This window comes from Hyperoodon ampullatus (genome assembly GCF_949752795.1).
Source record: "Hyperoodon ampullatus genome assembly, chromosome: 6".
In the NCBI taxonomy this organism is placed as follows: Eukaryota; Metazoa; Chordata; class Mammalia; order Artiodactyla; family Ziphiidae; genus Hyperoodon; species Hyperoodon ampullatus.
Genome location: NC_136919.1, coordinates 104340761 through 104364230, shown reverse-complemented (window position 1 = coordinate 104364230; position 23470 = coordinate 104340761). Strand labels below are relative to the sequence as shown.

General features: G+C 39.4%; 1 protein-coding gene across 13 annotated transcripts in view; it reads left to right on the top strand.

The window, feature by feature from the left end:
• IARS1 (isoleucyl-tRNA synthetase 1) overlaps positions 1-23470 on the top strand; it is a gene marked incomplete at its 5' end in the record, with an annotated part of 73446 nt that overhangs the window by 11933 nt on the left and 38043 nt on the right. For 12 of the 13 annotated variants that reach the window (XM_079706555.1, XM_079706563.1, XM_079706559.1 and 9 more), the window contains 10 exons: positions 8117-8204; positions 8469-8529; positions 11379-11474; positions 14418-14540; positions 15060-15151; positions 16079-16177; positions 18550-18676; positions 19931-20004; positions 20383-20577; positions 22749-22835. In XM_079706555.1, coding sequence (XP_079562681.1) covers positions 8117-8204; positions 8469-8529; positions 11379-11474; positions 14418-14540; positions 15060-15151; positions 16079-16177; positions 18550-18676; positions 19931-20004; positions 20383-20577; positions 22749-22835 — 1042 coding nt within the window. Of the gene's footprint in view, positions 1-8116; positions 8205-8468; positions 8530-11357; positions 11475-14417; positions 14541-15059; positions 15152-16078; positions 16178-18549; positions 18677-19930; positions 20005-20382; positions 20578-22748; positions 22836-23470 lie in introns of all 13 variants that reach the window. The other variant, XM_079706557.1, reaches the window with a different exon arrangement.

Below are 23470 nucleotides of genomic sequence, written 5' to 3'. Positions count from 1 at the left end.
GCGGCCATGGCTCACGGGCCCAGCCGCTCCGCAGCATGTGGGATCTTCCCGGACCGGGGCATGAACCCGTGTCCCCTGCATCGGCAGGCGGACTCTCAACCACTGCGCCACCAGGGAAGCCCCATCCATGATGTTTTAAGCAGCAAAATTTCATTCTTTCTGACAGCCAAATAGCATTCCATTGTACATATACATACCATATTTTCTTCATCAATCCATCCATTGATGGACACAGGTTGTTTCTGTAATTTGACTATTGTAATTAATGCTGCGATGAACATGGGGTGCAGATATCTTTTCAAGTTAGTGTATTCATTTTCTTTGCATAAATACCCAGAAGTAAAATTACTGGATCATATGTAGTTGTAGTTTTCATTTTTTGAGGAACCTCCCATACTGTTTTCCATGGTGGCTACACCAACTTACATTCCCATCATCAGTGCAGAGATTCTCTCTTCTCCACATCCTTGCCCGCACTTGCTGTCTCTTGTCTTTTTGAAAACAGTCACTCTAACAGGTGTGAGGTGATACCTTATTGGGGTTTTGATTTGCATTTCCCCGATATAAGTGGTATTGAGCATCTTTTCATGTACCCGATGGATATCTGATCGTCTTCTTTGGAAAAATGTCTATTCAGATCTTCTACCCATTTTTTAAATTGGTTTGGTGGGTTTTTTTGTTTGTTTGTTTTGCTATCAAGTTGTATCAGTTCTTTATATATTTTGGATGTTAGCCCTATATCAGCTATATGATTTGCAGATATTTTCTCCCATTCAGATGGTTGCCTTTTCATTTTGTTGATTACTTTTGCTGTGCAGAAGCTTTAGTGTGATGTAGTCCCACATTTTTTTGTTTGTTTTTATTTTTGCTTCTGTTTCCTTTGCTTTTGTTGTCAGAGCAAAAAAAAAAAAAATGCCAAGACCAATGTCAAGAAGTTTATCAACTATGTTTTCTTCTAGGAATCTTACGGTTTCAGGTCTTATGTTAAAGTCTTTAATCCATTTGCATTAATTTCTGTGTATGGCATAAGAGAGTGGTCCAGTTCTCCCAACACCATTTATTGAAGAGATTCTCCTTTCCCCATTGTATATTTTTGGCTTCTTTGTTGTAAATTAATTGTCTTATGTGTGAGTTTATTTCTGGGCTCTCTGTTCTGTTCCATTGATCTATGTGTCTGTTTTTATGCCAGTACCATACTGTTTTGATCACTAGAGCTTTGTAATATAGTTTGAAATCAAGGAGTGTTGTGCCTCCAGCTTTGTTCTTCTTTCTCAAGATTGCATGGACTATTCAGGGTCTTTTGTGGGTCCACATAAATTTTAAGATTGTTTATTCTATTTCTGTGAAAAATGCCATTGAAATTTTGATAGGAATTGCATTGAATCTATAGATTTCCTTCAGTAGTATGGACGTTTTAACAATATTAATTCTTCGAATCCATGAGCATGGAACACTTTTCCATTTATTTGTGTCTTCCATTTCTTTCATCAATGTTTTAAACTTTTCAGTGTCTAGGTCCTTCATTTCCTCTGCTAAGCTTATTCCTACATATTTTATTCTTTCGGATGCAATTGTAAATGCAATTGTTTTCTTAATTTCTCTTTCTGATAGTTCATTATTGGTGTATAGAAATGCAACAGCTTTTGGTATATTGATTTTGTATGCTGCAACTTTACTGCATTTATTTATTTTTTTAATAAATTTATTTTTGGCTGCATTGGGTCTTCGTTGCTGTGCGTGGGCTTTCTCTAGTTGTGGCAAGCGGAGGCTACTCTTCGTTGTGGTGCACGGGCTTCTCATTGCAGTGGCTTCTCGTTGCAAAGCATGGGCTCTAGGTGCATGGCCTTCAGTAGTTGTGGCACACAGGCACAGTAGTTGTGGCTCGCAGGCTCTAGAGCGCAGGCTCAGTGGTTGTGGCACACGGGCTTAGTTGCTCTGCAGCATGTGGGATCTTCCCAGACCAGGGATCAAACCTGTGTCCCCTGCATTGGCAGGAAGATTATTAACCACTGTGCCACCAGGGAAGTCCCTCCATTTATTTTTTAGTTCTGAGTTTTTGGTGGAGTCTTGAGTTTTCTATATGTACTATCATATTGTCTGCAAATAGTGAGTTTTACTTCTTCCTTTCCAATTTAGATACCTTTTATTTCTTTTTCCTGCCCAATTGTTCCGGCTAGGATTTCTAATACTATGTTGAATAAAAGTGGCAAGAATGGGCATCCTTACCTTGTTCTTTTTTTTTTTTTTAATTTTAATTTTTTTTTATTAGTTTCTGCTTTATAACAAAGTAAATCAGTCTTACCTTGTTCTTGATATTAGAGGAAAAGCTTTCAGTTTTTCACCAAAGAGTATGATATTAGCTGTGGGCTTATCATATATGGCCTTTATTATGTTGAAGTACATTCCCTCTAAAAGAGGCATTTTTAGTAGAAGTTGTTCAAGTAATTTTATCTAGCTACAAAGAGAGATTATCAGGATAAAGTTGAGGTTTTTTGTTGTTTGTTTGTTTGGTTTTTGGCCACACCACACAGCTTATGGGATCTTAGTTCCCCAACCAGGGATCGAACCCAGGCCCCCAGCAGTGGAAGCATGAAGTCCTAACCACTGGACCGCCAGGGAATTCCCAAGGATGTTGTTATTATCAAGTAATGAAAAAAATCTCTTAACTCCCTGGGTTTGTGTGAAGGCAGGGCCTGGATATGTATTGTTTAGGGCTATGCCCTTATAACCCGTTACCTAGAACAAAATAAGTATTCAATAAATATCAACTAAAGGAATGAATGCTTAAAAAGTCTTATCATGATAGATAGGAGGAAATAAATAGACAGTAGATGGGTCACACTAGAAATAGAACACAGTTAATTCATTAAGGAAAACTGAGTTGGATACAATATTAGAGAACATCTAAAATTTTCTCAGAAAGTTGTTTAAGTCATGCTTAAGTATTATTTTAAAAATATTCTTTACTTTGATTTTTAAATAGACATCAGTATTAGTAATCAGGACATAGTTTATACTTATAACTTAATAAACTTACTACAAATTATATAAAAAATAAATGTATTTACTAGAATCAGTAAATCCGTTGGGTCTGGGAAGTAGCATGAACTCTGGTCACATGTCTTATGATTTATTGTTTGGGAATCTGTTCTTAGGTATGTCATAATCACTCATATGTGCTAATAACCCTGGGGAAATTTGCCTTTTAATAAAATTTCTTAGAAACCCAGAAAACCTCTACTAAATAATTTTCTAGTAGTGAATACATAGGTATGGTGTTATGTAGCAGGATATGTTTTGGAAGGAGAAACCTGATAATGAGTTTCAAACAGCACAGCAAAGCCAGTTAGCTTCCAGTGTACTTCTAAAGCTGGAAATAATCCAACTGTTTGGGCCTCCTGGAAGGATAACCATGCCTGTTTCATGTTGGTGAATTCCAAGGCTTGAGGCAAGGGATACAGAAAGGAAGCCGTAAGAAGTGGACAGAGTGAAGGTCAAGAGTATATTTTCAGGAGTTTAGAGGAAAATAATATAAGAAAACATGTGGAACACATCTTAGTTTACTGATTCCTACTCCCCTCTTTTACGTGTTGAAGCAACTAGTTTATCTACTTATTTCCCCTGGCCTAGGAAAGGGACATGTTTTTTACCCAGAATTTCCTTCTTGGTCCAGTGTAGAAGTAAATATTACTTTTTTTTTTTTTAGATTTTTATTTAATTTTTATTTTATATTAGACTATAGTTGATTTACAATATTGTGTTAGTTTCAGGTGTACAGCAAAGTGATTCAGTTATACATACACATATATCTATTCTTTTTCAGATTCTTTTCCCATATAGGTTATTATGGAGTATTGAGTAGAGTTCCCTGTGCTATACAGTAGGTCCTTGTTGATTATTTTATATATAATAGTATGTATATATGAATCCCAATCTCCTAATTTATCCCTCCCCCCAACCTTCCCCTTTGGTAACCATAAGTTTGTTTTCTAAGTCTGTGCATCTTTTTCTGTTTTGTAAATAAGTTCATTTGTATCATTTTTTAGATTCCATATATAAGTGATAACCATATGATATTTGTCTTTCTCTAACTTACTTCACTTAGTATGATAATCTGTAGATCCATCCATGTTGCTGCAAATGGCATTGTTTCATTCTTTTTTTATGGCTGAATAATATTCCATTGTTTGGTTTTTTTTGATGTAGAGCTGCATGAACTGTTTTTTATATTTTGGAGATTAATCCCCTGGCGATCTCTTCATTTGCAAGTATTTTCTCGCATTCTGTGAGTTGTCTTTTCCTTTTGTGTGTGGTTTCCTTTGCTGTGGAAAAGCTTTTAAGTTTAATTAGGTCCCATTTGTTTGTTTTTGTTTTTATATTCATTACTCTGGGAAGTAGATGCAGGTATTGCTGTGATTTATGTCAAAGAGCGTTCTGCCTATGTTTTCCTCTTAAGAGTTTTATAGTATCTGGCCTTACATTTAGGTCTTTAATCCATTTGGGGTTTTTTTTCTGTATGGTGTTAAGGAGTGTTCTAATTTCATTTTTTTACACGTAGCAGTCCAGTTTTCCCAGCACCACTTAGGAAGAGACTGTCTTTTCTCCATTGCATATTCTTGCCTCCTCTGTCATAGATTAATTGACCATAGGTGCGTGGATTTATGTCTCGGCTTTCTATCCTGTTCCATTGATCTATATGACTGTTTTTATGCCAGTAACATATTGTCTTGATTACTGTATCTTTGAAGTATAGTCTGAAGTCAGGGAGCCTGATTCCTCCAGCTCCATTTTTGTTTATCAAGATTGCTTTGGCTATTCGAGATCTTTTGTGTTTCCACACAAATTTTAAGATTTTTTTTTCTAGATCTGCAAAAAATGCCACTAGTAATTTGATAGGAATTGCACTGAATCTGTAGATTGCCTTGGGTAGTATAGTCATTTTGACCATATTGATTCTTCCACTCCCAGAATGTGGTATATCTTTCTATCTGTGTCACCTTTGATTTCTTTCACCAACGTCTTATAGTTTTCTGAGTACAGGTCTTTTGCCTCCTTAGGTAGGTTTATTCCTAGGCATTTCATCCTATTTGATGCAATGGTTAAAAAGAAAAAAATTACATTTCTTTTCTTTTCTTTTTTAAATTTATTTCTTTATTTATTTTTGGCTTCATTGGGTCTTCGTTGCTGCGTGCGGGCTTTCTGTAGTTGCGGTGAGCCAGGGCTACTCTTCGTTGCGGTGTGTGGGCGTATCATTGCGGTGGCTTCTCTTGTTGCAGAGCACAGCTCTAGGCATGCGGGCTTCAGTAGTTGTGGCACACGGGCTCAGTAGTTGTGGCTCGCGGGCTCTAGAGTGCAGGCTCAGTAGTTGTGGTGCACAGACTTAGTTGCTCCGTGGCAGGTGGCATCTTCCTGGACCAGGGCTTGTGTGCCCTGCATTGGCAGTCAAATTCTTAACCACTGCACCACCAGGAAAGTCGTACATTTCTTTTTGGAGTAAAAATAGAAGTTTTTGAAAAAGTATTAGATTTAATCAGAAAAATAATCTCTAAGAGCATTTTCATTTCTGATTGAAAAATTAGCACAAAACATTAAAATTAACACAAAAAAACTAACATTGTACAGAGATATAAAAAGTAAAAATTTCATATAATTTTCAGATTATAATACTTTTATACATCATGCTCCTATTACAGATGAAGAACCTCAGATTCAAAGGGGGTGGCGTATCATTGCTATTAGGAATCTTCAGTATGTGTTTTCTCAACACCACCAAGCAATTAAATCAATTCAAGCACTAGCTATCTGGAGCTTGAGTCAGATATCACAGGTCAAGAGCTTAGTCCTACAAGACTGCCCCCTGCCACTGCAACTCCCCCCTCCTTCAGATGTCAGTCACAAGTTCCGGTTGTCACCTGGGCTTCTCACCAACCCATGACTTCCTCCTTGGGTCCGAAGAGCAACTCACAGAACTCAGAAACATTGTATTTACTAGATTACCGGTTTATTATAAAAGGAGATTGTAATGGATACATATGAACAGCCAGATGAAGAAGTGCATAGGGTGAGATCTGGAAGGGTCGCAAGCACAGGAACTTCTCTCCCCAGAACTGGGGTGGGCTACTCTCATAGCATGTGGATACGTTCACTAACCTGGAAACTCTCCAAACCCCATCCTTTTGGGTTTTTATGGAGGCTTTATTACCTGGGCACAATTGATTAAATCATTGGCCATTGGTGATTGAACTCAATCTCTGACCCCTCTCTCCTCCCCAGAGGGGGCTGGAGGTGGAGTATGAAAGTTCCAACCCTGTAGCCATGTGCTTGGTTCACCATCCTTAGGTTACCTAGGGGTTTTACAAAAGTCACTCCATTAATGTAACGAAAGACACCTTTGGTTCCCATCACTTAGGAAATTCCAAGGGTTTTAAGAGCTCTGCCAGAACACGGATTAAGACCAAATATATATTTCTTACTATATATCATAGTATCATAGAATTGGTACCAGAACTTGAGAACTTTGTACCTTTCAAATATTCCCTGGTGTCAAGTTAACCATAGTCTCAAAGAGGCCCTTTCCATAGAGATTTATATGAAAAAAGAAGTTTGATACCTTCAGGTTTCTATAGTTTATGGGGAGCAGGGGTAAGTCAGGGAAAGAAAAGAAAAACTCATAGCCAGAAAAAGAATCTGTCTTACAAGACAGTTAACTTGATTCACAATAGCTTGTGCTATCAAGGGAAGAATATTGAGAAAGGAATGGGAAAGTGTTGGGCGTCAGATATTTTTATCATTGTTTAGCTGTGCCTTAGGAGTAGCTAAGACCAAGAGTTGGTTTCTAACGATATCAACTGGGAGGGAGCTGTTTCCACGTAGAGCCTGGCTCTGGTGTCTACTGCTGCTTCTCCCTGCAAGTGTGTTTCTGTCTGTTATAAGTTTCCTGTGTTGCCTGTGGGTCATGGCCATTCCGTAGTGAGCCTGACAGCCATAAAGGCCATCTGGCTGAGATTTCAGTCATGTCATTCATCTGCCTGCATACAACTCCTTTACTTCTTGGACCATGTGTCCTGTGTTTTATTCAGAAAATATAGACTCCACTTATAATGAAGTTCCTGTGAGGTCAGAACTGGTGGGTGGCAACATTATTTGTGGTAGTTTTTCAGTGAATTGCAAAGGCCTTCACAATGATCCATAGATGCTCATTTTTCTTACAGCCTTAGTATATTCTTGGGTATAGCTTTAGTATATTCTTGGGTATGACATACTTTACATGTGGGCGTTTAAATTAGCCTAAATTTTTATAAGGCAATTTGTCAGTATCTATTAAATTTTAAATGTTTATGCATTTGTTTCAGCTGTTCTCTTTCTAGGATAGTATCCTCCAGAAATGTTTCCAATATGGGTACAAAGACATGTATAAGGATTTTTGTTATCCCAGTGTTCATAGCAGTAGCAATTTGAAAACAGTTTAATTGTCTAGCATTCATTGATATGTTAAAAATAACTTGTACCTCCATAAGATGGAATACTATAGAAGCTATTTAAAAGAATGAGAAAATCTATATGTGCTAACATATGAGAAAATGTTCACAATGTATTATGTGAAAACAAATTACAAAACTGTATTGAGTTATATCCCATAATTATTAAGTTACATGTTTACATAATGTGTATGTTGATATATACATAGAAAAACACCTGGAGGGATAGACACTGAAATGATAGTATCGAGGCGGGGGGCGGGGTGGGGTGGGGAATATGAGACTATGGGAAACTTTTACTTTGTGATCTCTTCTTGGTTTGCTAATGTTACGGATTTTAAACACTCATCTATATTACTTTTGGTAGGAGAAAATAAAGATTAATTTACTTAAAATGAATAGAGGTGCAGTTAACAACAACTGATGAGCTGCCTTAACAGCATTTGATGTTTTTGTCTTTCTCTATTTGGAAAGCGCGTGTGCCCTAGCGTTCTTTGTGGTGTTCCTCTGTCAGTGCTGAGCACATTGGATGCAGGTGATACAGGAGCCCCTGGAGGGAAAAATATGCAGATGCGTGTCTTTAGCGTAAGCCAAAGCCTGAATATCATTGAAGTCCACTTTTTCCCTTGCTCTCATAGATGCTGTCAGAGGAAAATTATACATTTTAATGGAAGCCAGATTATCAGCCCTCTATAAATTGGAGAGTGACTATGAAATCCTTGAAAGGTGAATATACAAATCATTGATTTGTATGTGTGTGTGCACGTGCATGTGTGTGTCTTTAGCTTTAAAAAGTGAGATACTTTATTGCCCAAAAGCTATATTATTCAAGCTTAGTTTTAAGTACTAATACCAAGTACATTCAGGTCACACATTCCAGCACTCATGATTTAGGAACAAGGAAAGCAGAAGGGAATGGTAACTTGATGTGGCTGCAGCCTCATTTCTTTGAATATTTTAATTGTGAGTTTGCCTTTTTCTTTTTTCTAGATTTCCTGGTGCCTATCTCAAAGGCAAGAAATACAGACCCCTGTTTGACTATTTTATAAAGGTGAGCTTAGAGACTTCTACCACAGGAGCTCTCTACAACCCATGTATTTGATGATTGGAGTGGTATTTATATTGTCTTATTGTTATATTGTTCATACAAGTGTGCCTAAATCCAAAAATCTCTTTTAATATTACAAAAATTAAATTCTGTTTGTATTGCCTTCTTGCTTTAATAATTAAAGTCCTATAGGAATTTTTAAATACTTTTCTCAAATTACATAAGGAATCAGTTACATTGATAAGATTTAATGTGTGTATATTTGTATTGTTTATAGTCTACACATCACCCAGGAAAGTCGTTGAGGTGTTTTTTGGTTTTTGAGTTTTGTTTTTACAAATTTAAGATAGTGCTCAGATGGTGCTTTCACAAAACTGTGTGTGTAAAAGTAAACAGAGTTCATTTCCAGGAATTGATGAGGTGGGTGCTTTAAGCTCAGACATTTAGTAACTTAGTTCTTATAAGAGTCACAAAGCTATTTTATGTGGTTTTCCATTTTCTGGCAACAGAATCCAAGCTGTAGCTGTAAACCCCACCACCACCAACAAAAGAATAAAGTCAGCAGGAATTTCCTGTTGGTTCTTATTTATAGGTCTTGGAGTGAAATAATGAGCAACGCTCTCAGACCTGGTTTTACACATTATGTGGAAATTATATTCAATTGGATGGAGCATTAGCCAGCAAAACCTTACACCATAGCCCATGATAAAATATTTGCTTACCTCTGTTCTGATTCAGTGTAGGGACAGAGTTTGGCTAATGCAGGTGATCTCTGCCATTTGGGCTCTGTCCACAGCATCACATCTGCCTCTACATTTTTGTGTACCTGAGTGTTTTCCCGTGTTTCTTATCTCCTAACTAATGGCATTCCTCCTCATTCCATGTTGCTGCTGATGGATTTCCAAACACTTTACCTGGTCTGGTCCCTCCCTGTGAGCCTGCAGTCATTGCCAGCACATTCCTCAATGGGTATTCTCCAGTTGACACAAGGCAGTCCTACTCCCTAACCACATACCCTAATGTTGATTTAAATATATCCTTTGCTTCCATCACACTGGCCCTTTCTTCTCCTCCCTCCCTGCCTTTGTTTTTATTGTCATCCTCCTCTTTTTAAAAAACCCTCACCTTTCTTTAACGTCATATCAGCTTGACACTCTTCAAGCCTAAACTCAGGTGCCATCTGAAAAAAAAGCAATTTTTGAAATGCTTCTTTGGTTTCTCCCTCTGAAAAATATCATTCCTGCATTCTTCTCTTCTGTATCATAACATGTTTTATCTTGTATTTGTTTTTATTTGTCTTAAAACCTCTTACACTAGATCCCTTTGAGAATCTAAGGACAGTTCACCCCTCTCAGAAAATGCACATGGGCACAATAGATAGGAACTTTAGGTTAAATCAGAAGTCTGTCTGGAATATGCACTCAGTTCATACTGATCTAAGTTATTTAAGAACAACAACTATCCATTCAGTTAGCTTCCTGAAATTTCTAGAACGTTTGGTGAGTTTTAGAAAGATGCTGCAAATTCTTTGAAGACAAAAATCATCTGGTGTATACCTAAAATACACATGTTCTGAAATATTAAGTGAGAGCTATGAGAGTGGATGCTGTCTTTGAAGGACAGCACTATAGCTCTCTGTGTGAATGCTGACGCAGTTCAGCCTTGGCAGGGGAAGGATCTAAAACTGGACTTCGAGAGATAGGAATGCAGCAGGGTTCTTTGTTAGAAACCCTCTACAGTTAGAAACAGTGAGAAACTTTTGTATTCCCTGTTCTTACATCTGATTCTAAGAACCCACATATTATCTCTCCATGTTTAAACTATTGAAGACACACCTTTTAGCACCTATCATACCACACCAAAAATATTTCCAAGTGACTTGGGTTATAGCAATTAAAACTTCATAGTTATTTTTCAAGTTTAGTTTTAAGTGAATGCCAAAGAATTAAAGAGTTGTGATATAGTTGAAAATAAAATTGCGTTTGGAACCAGAAGACCTTCTTTCAGGTCGTTACTAGTTGTATGATTTGGGCAAACCATTTCATCTTTGTTCAGAGTTTGTTCATCTGTGAAATTCATATACAACCAGAATATTTTTAAAACATGAGACTGCTGAATCCTTTTTCACAGGATTATAGGATTAAATGTGAAAATAATTTCTGAAAGTACTTTTTGCAAAGGCAGAGAGGTAAGAAAGCAAAGGGTCAGTTTGGCTGAAACAAAGGGTATGTGAAAAGAAATATTAAGAGATAAAGGTAGAAGAAGTAGGTCTGTAGTGTTATGTGTATGAACCTGACTTTATTGTTGTTACAAAGAAAATCAAACCGAAAACATTTCCCTTCAGTGTTACAGTAGGTGGAGTACCTGTAACTAGAACTTGTAACTCAGCTCCCATCCCGATTCTCCCAAAGTTTGCCTTTTATTACTGAATAACCTGAGCTGGACTGAAAGGAAAAGGAGCAGCAAAGCATATGCAGTGATTGAAAATATACCAGGAAGCGAATCGTTAAGCACATCGTCTGAGACGTTTTCACGAAAAACTGCATTCTAGGGCAGGGGTGAGGTTGCAAGAACTGATGAAAAAGAACAGTTTTGTGGCGAAGGAAGTTAGAAATTTTTCTCTGCAAGTCTTCAATAATTATTTCCTTTATAAGTGATGACCTGTTATTCATGGAAGCGATGTATTGAATTAGCATGTTTCTTCCCAATCTGAATTATTCTATCTTTTCTATTTCTGAAAATAATTTTGCATGTTAAAAGATTTTTCAGGCTCTTACCAAAAACTGTTATTAAATTAATATTATGGTATGGTATTGTTTTATTCTTTAAACCTGATAACCTTTCTTTTCCAGTGTAAAGAGAATGGTGCTTTTACTGTGCTTGTTGACAACTATGTGAAGGAGGAAGAAGGCACTGGGGTTGTACACCAAGCTCCTTACTTTGGTGCTGTGAGTAGTATATGTCTTGTAAATGCATTTATGAGAAGTAAACGTCAGTGGCCACTGAGTCGTGTGTGTGTTTGTGAGACAGGGAGAGAGAAGAGAGATGTTTCTCACTGTTTTTCACACTATAGAGTTAACCTCTTTTCAGGCTCACTGCCCCCAGAGATAACCTTATAAAACTTGGATCTGTAATTCCTTTTCACCCTGAGCTGATTTTTGAAAATGGTGTGCTAAATCCTGAGTGTTGCTGGGCATTTAGTCTTTCTAAAAGGCATGCTGTGTTTTCATTCATTCACTATTTACTTGCTATACACTTTGCCATTTATGATATGCAGTTCTGGGAGTTTTGACAAGGGCATAGAGTCATGCAGTCACCACAACCATCAAAACGCTGAAAGGTTCCATCACCTTTGCTGTGTTCTTGACCAAATAAATACTATATGATCAGAAGGGAGAATTTGACCTCTTTCCTCAAAGCTATGCAGTGTGGTTAATTTTAAGTTTTTCCCAGAGTAGTTTTTCCAAAAATGTAATCCTTTTAATGTAATTTGTATATGAATAAAACAAGAGCATAGGGATTAAGGGCACACATTTAGAACCAGACCTCACCTTAGGTCACAGCTCTGCCACTAACAGGCCATCCCTGGGTAAGTAACTTAGTCTGTCTGGACTTCCTTTTCCTCCTCTGTGACATGGAATGATAGTACCTGCCCGTCGGTAACTACAGGGATTAAATGGAATCATCCATATAGAGCGTTTAGCACAGTGCCTGACATTGTAAGAGTGTGTACAGTCACTGCTGGGGGTGTAGCACCCACTGGGGACCTACAAATTCCTCTTGGCTTGATCATTTTTTCAGTGAGAGAGGCAGTGAAGCTAGTCTGTCTCCGATGGTCTTTTTTTCTTCATACTTAATCTCTGCAGGGATTTTTATTATGGAAGTCTTCAAACATACAGAGAAGTAAAGAAAATATAATAATTTCTTATGTTCACATTATCCAGCTGCTTTAATTATTAATTTGGAATTTCTGTTATATCTGTCTCGTTCCCTGTCCCCTTCCCCAACACCTTTTTTATTTTGGCTGGAGGGTTTTGTAGCAAATCCTCAACATCATATCTTTCATCTGCAAATACTTCTGTATGCATCTCTGACTGATAAGGACTTTTATTTTTAACATAGCCACCATGCCATTATACCCAATAAAATTAACAATTGCTTAATATCACCTAATACCTGGTCAGTATTCAAATTACATGGAAAGTAAGCATTCTTGATAATACCGTTTATTGAGTTTTAGGAATTAGTCAAATTTCAGCTATTCATTATAATTTTAGGGTCAACTGGTGTCATTGTTCCACTGTTAATAAATAATGAAAAGGTAACTTCTTGGTGTGTATCTGTCCTGAATGCCAGGCAGGTTAATGTTATAGAAGATCAGATCTTTAAATTTCAGCCTTTAACCCCACTTGGTAGACGTTTTCCAAGAGACCTTCCATGTTGCGGCTTTGCCAGACAATGTGCTATGTGATCTCTCCACAGAGTCTATGCACTTCTACATGACCATGTTGAACATCACCTGTTACTCTGGCTCCATTCAGGAATGCTGCTCTTAGCTAGTCGAATCGAGTAGGGCTGTTTGCTGTATACTAAATGGTTCAAATTGCTGGACTTTGAGGCTTGTCCTGTCTGTGTTGCTTACTGTTTTTTTTTCAGGGTCTTCCTTCATGGCCAGGCTGTCATTGCCCTTGGCTGTCATGTGCCACACGCACATGTCGCATCACACGAGACGGCCTCTCAGCATAGCGAGAGTTGAACATAGGCCCAGGTGGAACCATACTGGCTTTCCAGTTTATCTTGGAGGCAAACCAGGGTTTGGTTTCACTATTTAGTCCAAGACAATCCCTTTAATTTTAGATTCAAACAGCATAGCACGGAGGTAAAGACCTTGGACTCTGGAGCCAGGCTGTTTGGTTCTGAATGTGAGCATTGCCACTTTGCAGCTGAGTTACTTCTTTGTGCCTCAGCTTCCTCATCCGTAAAATGGAGATACTTGCTGGTTTGTCTGAGGGGAACACATGATGAAAACCTAGTACATCTATCTGCCTTCCTCACAGGATCGTTGTAAAGGTTAAATGAGCTAATGTAATGTAGTCAGATGTTCAGAGCACTGTTTGATATAGCACTTTATGTGTTTGCCCTGATTATTGTTAACATTGCTCAAAATGTATTCCTGAAGCATTGTGGTGTACCCAGCCTGCCTGGGGCCCATATTACTTATTTGTAAAGAGAATAGTTTGGGGTTTGTTTGTTTGTTTTATTTATTATTTTTTAAAATTAATTTATGCACGCCACACCACGCAGCTTGCGGGATCTTAGTTCGCCGACAAGGGATTGATCCCAGGCCCTGGCAGTGAAAGTGCCAAGTTCTAACCACTGGACCACCAGGGAATTCCCGTAAAATGAATAATTTGGATTTAGATCACTGTTGCCATCCTTTCAGGCACTCCTTGACAGGATGCAAATCCATATGCACATCAAGCATTGTGCAGTACTAAACAGTTCATGCCTTACACGTGTATGTTCTTCTGCTTTGTGCATACATGTATGTGTATACATGCTGCTGTTATAAATCAAATTTGATCTTGTTCTACTGTATTCATATGTGTCATCTTTCTTCTTGCTTAGTGGATACTCAGCTATATTAGGGGTTTGTGAAGTAATGGCTGGGAAGACTGATCTAATCCCCTAACCCTGCTATAGGGCTCTGGATTCTCTGAATAATCCTTGAGTTAACTCCAGTTGAGAGGATAATGAAAGTTGGATACATTTATATGTCAGAATACTGAAAAATTCTCCTATAAATCTGTTGCCTCTTATGCTCCTCTCCTGCCACACCCACACTTAACTGTTTTATTCTTCCCTTCTTCTACCTTTCTCCTTTTCCCCAGGATGACTATCGGGTCTGTATGGATTTCAACATCATTCAGAAAGACTCTGTCCCTGTTTGCCCTGTGGATGCTTCAGGCTGTTTCACAGGGGAAGTGGCAGATTTTGCAGGACAGTATGTGAAGGTCTGTATCTCTATGGCTTAGAAAGGTGTCAGTTTCATCGTACTTCTTTCATTAATCAGTTTTTTGTTAAACAGCTTCCATATGTGGGATTTTTTTCCCCAGGCAGTAGATTTTGTTTTGTTTTGTTTGAGCACGTAAAATCAGAAAAAATAGACATATTATCAGCTGCATTCCAAGGGTCTAGTATCTTCAGAGGAAGCATGCTGTAATTTCAAAGGTAAGAATCAGAAAAAGTGGGCTCTGGTTTGTGACTCCGGAAACAGCTTTGTGACCTTGGGGTAATCATTGCTGATTGAAAACTTCACTACCTTAAGTGGTCTGGAACGTACTTTAAAAGCACTTAAAGTTACACAGTGGCTGAAATGTGGACCAAGTATTTTTATAGTAGATTTGTTATTTGTGCCTTTTATTCATAGTAAAGGTATCAAAATAACAAAGTTTAGTAATATACTTAATTATATTGTATTACTAAGCATTGTAGGATATTTTAATGGCTAGATTTTAAATTTTTTTAAATAGGATGCTGACAAAAATATCATCAGGACCCTAAAGGAACAAGGTCGACTTCTTGTTGCCAGCACTTTCACCCACAGCTACCCTTTCTGCTGGAGGTGAGATGAAATGTAGTTCGAGCTTCAGCTTTGTGGATACATTTGATATGTGTGCCCATTCCATTAATTCATGGTTCCCATCTCATTTGTATCCTTTAGAGTTAGTGTTTGAAAACTTCATTCTTGTTTTAAGGAGAATTTTATGAATTCATATATATAGTTATTTCGTTCCTTAGGTGTAAGAAACATAAGCATATACCAATATGTATTGTGTTGGGATCACAGTTCTCTAGGATGAGATATATCTCTAAAATTTTCTAATGGAATTTAGTGAGAAATATAATGTGCAATTTTTTTTTTTTTTTGGCTGCATTGGGTCTTTGTTGCTGTGCATGGGCTCCTCATTGTGGTGGCTTCTCTCGTTGCGGAGCACGGGCTCTAGGCATGCAGGCTTCAGTAGTTGTGGTGCGTGGGCTCAGTAGTTGTGGCTCATGGGTTCTAGAGCACAGGCTCAGTAGTTGTGGCGCACGGGCTTAGTTACTCTGCAGCATGTGGGATCTTCCAGGACCAGGGATCGAACCCATGTCCCCTGCATTGGCAGGCGGATTCTTACCCAATATGCCATCAGGGAAGTCCCTGTGATGCAAGTTTTAATATAACATCATCCTGTAAAGATGTGGGTGAAAATGGAATGTTCAATGGCATCACGTTTTGTTCCCGTGTTTCCTCTTTGCTGAGGTTGACATCATTTCTTAGTCAACTGTCACACAAGCAGAACTATATTTTTTCTTGTTCTCTTATTACCTTTCACCTTCTTGTGAAAGATGGAGGGAGATGACATAGCATTAGTATTTGCAATAGAAATAAATATCAGTAGAAGGCCTAATAGTTGGTGGTGATATCAGTAAGAAACTTAAGGTCAGTCTTACCCTTTGCCCCTGCATACCTCAGTCTGCCCAGCCACGTTCTGCATTTTTGCTTCCGCAGGTCAGACACTCCCCTCATTTACAAAGCAGTGCCTAGCTGGTTCGTTCGGGTGGAGCATATGGTAGACCAGCTGCTGAGGAACAATGACCTGTGTTACTGGTGAGCAATAAGATGTGTGTCTTCATAATGTCCTTTGTCATGTAGTTAGTACTGGTTTATACTTCCCTCAAGTTATAGAAATTTTAAAAGCCATCTTTTATTGTATATTGTAATAATAGCTATTTTTCTGTTTATTCAGGAACACAAAATAATTTAAATAATATTATAACAGAAGAAACAGCCCTCTTATGACAGGACATACAGGGGAACATTTTTCTTTTTTAAACCCAATGGAAATGAGAAGTTGCCATTTATTTGATTTAAAGAATGGAATGACTTTGGAAAACTGGCTGTACTCTCAGAGTCCATTAGCTTTAAATAATAGTCATTTTCAGGATATACATTTATTTTTGGATATACCTACAAAAGCCATTTACACTTACTACTTTTGACACTTGTTGAGTTCCTAAAATATGGCAATGTCTTGTGTACACCGGTTTCATGGATAAACACTTCAGGGACAGAAGCCTTTCTCTCCTCAGCTAATATCTAAACTGCAGAGAGGTGTTACAGTAGTTCCTCCATTTTTCCACAGGGGGTGTGTTCCAAGACCCCCAGTGGATGCCTGAAAACGCACATAGTACCAAACCCTGTACTGTATATACTGTGTTTTTCCTATACCTACATACCTGTGATGAAGTTTAATTTATAAATTAAGCACGGTAAGAGAATATCCAAATTGCCAGCATCACTGCTTTTGCCCTTTGGGGCCAATTTTTAAGTAAAAGTAAGGGTTATTTCAACACAGGCACTGAGATAATCAACAGCTGATGTGGTAGCCGAGATGGCTGCTAAGTAACTAATGGGCGGGTAACATATACAGCCTGGATACGCTAGACAAAGGGATAGTTCAGTTCCCAGGCAGGACGGAGTGCAAGGGCTCAACACTTCATCATGCCACCCAGAACAGCGTGCAGTTTAAAACTTATGAACTTTTTACTCCTGGAATTTTCCTTTTAATGTTTTTGGACCACGGTTGACTGTGGGTAACTGAAACCATGTAAAATGAAACCACAGATAAGGGGGGACTACTGTACTTCAACCTGTAGGTGCAAAAATGATACAAAACTAAATCTATGTATTCCAGAAGAATGTTTTTCCCTGAGAGTTTTGAGGGTAATCACTATTTCTTATTTTCCCCAAGAATCCAACTTGACTTTAAGTTGTGTTCTCTGGGGAAGTAAGAAATAGTGCATTTGATTTTGGAAGAATGGGGAGAATCTCAGGGCAGTAAGAAAACTATAGCTTTCTCTATTTCTTAGCAAAGTGAATTTCTCAAGAGCAAAGTGTTTTTTCATTTTTATACCTAAGAAGCTCCTTAGTTTCCTCGTGGAGCACTGAGCATAGAATATTCGTATGGCTGCCTCATTGGGGGTGGTGGTGAGAGGGGTGCAGGCCTATAAACTGACCTAGGATAGTAACTGCAGCACCTGAGAGGACGGAATGTTTTGGAGCCTAGGTGTGCCCTAACTCAGCCTTGAGCTTGGCAGCGTCTCCTACAAAGCTGAACCTTAAAGAATAAGGAGTCATTTACCAGTCAGAAGCTATAAGAGCCTTGGGTAGGGGGTTGGCTGAGGGAAGGAGGGTGGCGGGGTGGACGTTATCGAAGTGGAGGAATGTCATGGACAGAGGCAGTGAGGTAAGAAGCTGCATTCTAAGGAACTTGCCTTATTGCTAGAGCCTAAAGTGCAGTGGCAGGGGGACTGCAGGTGAGCCTGGAGAGGCAGCTTCTCACCAGCTACACATAACCCCGCCTATTCAGACTCTTACTTTGTAGGTAAGAGCCCTTGCTAATGAGTTTCAGTAAAAGCGCTATTGTACGGATGACCTGAAGACTAGATCTAAGTAAGATCAGGCTAGCTGTCGTCATGGTGATTGGTTAAAGGATTGTGGCAGTCCTGCAGCTGGAGAGCAGGACAGGAAAGCTTGTGTGCTGTGGGGTTTCATATTACAGAGCATCTTCCTGGGATGGATTCATAGCAGAAACAGTCTCTGTGGGTCTTCTGGTGCTGTCCATTTGGAAGACATTCTGCTAGGAGTGAGCTCAGCATTTCCAGAACGTTAGGTTCACAAAGGCTTATGCAGATCTAATTTACAAACTTACTTACTAATGTTTTTGGGGTTTTTTTTTTCTGCAATACGCGGGCTTCTCACTGTTGTGACCTCTCCCGCTGCAGAGCACAGGCTCCAGACGCGCAGGCCCAGCAGCCATGGCTCACGGGCCCAGCCGCTCCGCGGCATGTGGGATCTTCCCGGACCGGGGCACGAACCTGTGTCCCCTGCATCGGCAGGCGGACTCCCAACCACTGCGCCACCAGGGAAGCCCTTACTAATGTTTTTATGTGATTGGTTATCTGATCTGTTTATTGCAGGGTCCCAGAGTTTGTGCGAGAAAAGCGATTTGGAAATTGGCTGAAAGATGCACGTGACTGGGCAATTTCCAGAAACAGATACTGGGGCACTCCTATCCCACTGTGGGTCAGCGATGACTTCGAGGAGGTGAGGCAGGGCCGTGTTTACTTGTGTTGATTTTTGCTAAAGCACTTCATTCATGCATCTCAGTATGGGGTAAAAGCATATGGTTTCTTTTTTTCTTTGCCCCTTTCTTATTGCATCAGTTTTTTTTGCTTTGTTCCTTCCTAGAATCATGCCATAAATAAGAATATGTTTTTAAGATTTTAATTTATTTTTACTTTAATTAAATATAGTTTTAAATTTCCCTCTGTGTAAAAGTGAAAAATATAATTTGTATTTTTCTTGGGAAACTCCTCACATTGTTTACCTTGTGTTGCTCAGAACTCTTTTTCTCCTTTTGAGCTTCTGATGAACAGAACAGAGACTCCACCCGCTGCACTAAGTCACAGCGTATTAAAACGGCCTTATAGTGATAAAAAAGGATGACTTAAAAAAATTACCAAAGCATTGCAGACCTTTAATTTAAAATCAAATTTGTGTGTGTGTGTGTCTCTGAATAAATACATACATAGGTATATAGATATATTCCCTCTGTCTAATGCTGACAGCATTAGAACAGTCATGAGCAGCAGCAGCAGCCCAGGGACCTCAGTAAATCTCCAGTAGGGACCTGAAAGGCAACAGTGAAGTAGCTGAATCAGAGGACTTTTCAGGACTGGGCAGGAAGGGCAGAGAAAGAGGCTGTGGGTATTCATTAGGTAGTAGATGACCTCTGGGTGTGAACCCACAGCAGCTCCTGCTGGTGCAGCCCGGCTACACGGCCCCTGTTAGATGACTCACCCTGTTCTGAATGCCCCTGCTGGGCCCAGATCCCAGCCTCCTTACATGAGTATAATCCTAATGTCTTGCAATCTGACTATTTGGTCCAGTTCATGCACAATAAATTAGTTCCAGCTTTGACTTGAGAAGATTTCAGATTAAAGAGTCAAGTTCAAGTGCCAGGAACAAACTAAGATGCCTTAGAGGAACAGTCTAGGCATTGCACTTATGCTAGTTATTTTTGGCAGAGATTTGGACATAGTAGACCCTCAAGAAATACTCGTTGAGATGATGGCTGTGAAATTCTCTCCTTGTAGGGAATCCCTCTGATATAGGGGTAGATAGCAAAGAAGTGAAGTCTGCTCACCAATTCAGACAGTGACCTATAGTCTTTCATGAGGTAAGCCACCTTGATGATAACTCATGAAGATCAAAGGTTTCTAAACCTAAACATGAATGTCACATAAATTAACTCTGTTTGATCTTTGGCTCTGAGGCCTTTTAACTTTGTTTTGACAGGTGGTGTGTGTTGGGTCAATGGCAGAACTGGAAGAACTGTCAGGAGCAAAGATCTCAGATCTCCACAGAGAGAGGTCAGTTTCTGAATGTTTGATTCACTTCAGTTCAGTATCAGGCTAGGTAGCCTGTTTAGACATGGTCTCTGTATCAGATCACAGAGCTACATGTAGAAATCAAACACTAGTTTGCTGAATTACTTCGTTGTTGATGATTCATGTCATTTGAGGAAAGGTGGCCTCTTGTCCTTGAGTTAGATGTCAGGAGACTTTGGTATATAACCTTCCAGATGGAGCCCTGATGGTGCTCTCTGAAAGCCTGTGATAACTGCCGATATTTCTGTTTGCAGATGCATATGAAAGAGCTGTGAGGGCATTGTGTTTCCTCTTGGCAATTAAACTGTAATTTCTGTTTTGCTTAAAATTAATAGAAGTGGCTACTTCTTTGTTTACTAGCATTGACCATCTGACCATTCCTTCACGCTGTGGGAAGGGATTGTTGCATCGCATCTCTGAAGTGTTTGACTGTTGGTTCGAGAGTGGCAGCATGCCCTATGCTCAAATTCATTATCCATTTGAAAACAAGAGGGAGTTTGAGGATGCATTTCCTGCAGATTTCATTGGTGAAGGCATTGACCAAACCAGAGGATGGTATGTTTCTTGTTCTTTAAAGCGTTTTTATTTATTTATTTATGTATGTATTTATTTATTTATCTATCTATCTATTTATTTATTTATGGCTGCGTTGGGTCTTTGTTGCTGCGCATGGTCTTTCTCTAGTTGCAGCGAGCGGGGACTATTTGTTGTGGTGCGCAGGCTTCTCATTGCGAGGGCTTCTCGTTGCAGAGCATGGGCTCTGGGCACGCGGGCTTCAGTAGTTGTGACGCACGGGCTTAGTTGCTCCGCAGCATGTGAGATCTTCCTGGGGCCAGGGATCGAACCTGTGTCCCCCGCATTGGCAGGCGGATTCTTAACCACCGTGCCACCAGGGAAGTCCCTCTTTAAAGTGTTTTATTGATTTGATTTAACAGGTATTTTACTGAGCATTTAGCATTTATCAGCTGGGTGCTGGGGAGATCGTGTCAAACAAGACAGGCTTGGGCTTCCCTGGTGGAGCAGTGGTTGAGAGTCCGCCTGCCGATGCAGGGGACACGGGTTTGTTCCCCGGTCCGGGAAGATCCCACATGCCGTGGAGCGGCTAGGCCCGTGAGCCATGGCCGCTGAGCCTGCGTGTCCGGAGCCTGTGCTCCGCAGGGAGAGGTCACAACAGTGAGAGGCCCGCGTACCACAAAAAAAGAAAAAAACAGACAGGCTCTGCTCCTGCCCTCTGCCCCTCACCACTAAATATACCATAAAAGTGTCTTTTGAGCAGGAACCTCACACTATATTAGGGCTGTAGGTTTAGAGTTTGAATTGTTTGTTTCACATTTTGGAATACAGAGATTTTGGTGTATGGAAAGGTTAAGTGATACAAAACAATGTGTCCTTAGTTTGTTTACTTCAAATCATTTACACAAGTGTTTAGTGGGTATTTACATACAAGATACTGGAGTGGGTGCTACAAATTGGAGGGTTAGTTGAAAATGTACTAAGATGTTAAGGCTAGCCTCATAACATTCTAAAAAATCCAGGTTTAAAATTTTTAAAAAAGAAAAAAGAAACATGGTGGGGAGGACTTTGGCATTGGTTTTATCTGATGCCTTATCTAAAGCAGTACTCTCATCCTCTTAATTAGAAAAAGATGAATTACCTTCTCTTCATGCATGAGCTTGGCTGACCCAGGTTCTAATTATACTTTCATTAGTAATGTTTCTGCAGGAGTGTTTAAAGAATGTTGGTATCATTTTCTGTCTTTACAACTTGTAGTCATCACAAACTGGTGGAATTCCAGCCTTAATGTTCTTAATGTTTTCAGCTTCCAATCCATTTTTCTATAGAAACAGCTACCATGTACAAACTCCTGTTCTTAGGGAGGGCCATATGACTCACCAATAAGTTGTTTCTCTGAGGAGTTGCCATGTCTGGCAACTGTTAAAAGCCCTCACGTGGGTCCCCATGTGCACATTGCCTCCCTCGCCTTCTGTCAGGTATGGGCTGCCTCTCATAGGAACCAGGGTCCTCCTGACCTGTCTGATTTCCGTCCTCATTAGTTGTGTCTGGTGATGTTCTTGGGATGCAAGATCGGGTCGGAGATGACACAAGTGCATTACTTACTGGGACAGCTTACATGGATGTGATAGAGTTCTTTTAGGGAACAGTCTAGCTAGCATATAAACATGCATGATATCTGATAGAATAAAAACATTTTCTATGTTCATATAGACTAGCTTTTAACTTTTGGATGAGAGTGCTTATTTCATCTTTTGTCATCAGACTATCCCATATGACCTTGTGCTAAAGGCAACACATCTCTGGATTTCCAGCCTGGCATTTCTGGGAGGTCCTGAGAGGCCACCCAGTGCTGCCCTGCTCTGCCTTGTGGCTGTCCAACTAGCTCCCCAAGGAAGGTGATAGTACTGTCCCCAGCAGGGGGTCAGTACCTCACTCCAGGGCTTTATTTGCTTTAAATAAAGTTCATTTTATTTTTTCTAGTGAGAAGCTCTAATATGACTGGTCTGCAGTGGGCCCTGTGCCTAATTTTTCAGCACTCCCCAGATGATTCTGATGTATCCAGGATCAAGAACCATTGCTTTGTGATTATCAAGAAGTGTAACTTACCTAAAATAGAAATTCAGTCCAATAAGTAAACATAGTTTTTTTTCCTATGCTTGAATTCCTTTTCTTATTTTATTGAACTCTTTGTTTGTGGGTTTTTTTTCCAGGTTTTACACCCTGTTGGTGCTGGCCACAGCTCTCTTTGGACGGCCGCCATTCAAAAATGTGATTGTGAATGGGCTCGTCCTGGCAAGGCAGGTGCACTCCTTTGTGTAATAATGAGTTGCAGTTCCTGATCTCCTTTATTCTTTCAGCGTGTTCTGGTTGGATCTAACGATTCTTTGGGAATAGAGAAATTCAGGAATGCCCCAGCTCTGTTCCTATTCTCTTCCTTCCTTCTGCCTTTATACTTCTTCCTGCTCTCCCTTTTCCTCCAACTCCTGTCTTGTGCTCTTCTCAACCTGTATCATTCTGTCTCTTCGTATTCCTCTGTCTTAGGAGAAGGACTGCATTAAGAGCTAAGCCTAATGGAGGAGGACAGAGGCGAGGACATGTGTCCCATGATACTACTAGTGATAAAATAACGTTTGTCATTTAGAATTTTATAAAGTACTTTTGCTTATAGCTCTTATTAAATCTGTACACTGGTCCTTTAATATAAATTTTTGTTGTCCTGTTTTTAATATATGAGGAAGCTATTGGTTCTAGAGGCTTATTATAGAGGAGTCTTATTTTTTCCTTCTACTGCCTCTAGTCATTAAAAGTAAAAACAAATAAAAAGAAGAAAATAAAATTTTTATACCTAGATACCTTGCTTCATGTGCTGTTCAAGGTGGGGGATGACACCTGGCACTGTACCAGGCTCTGTTTTGAGCATTTACACATCTTC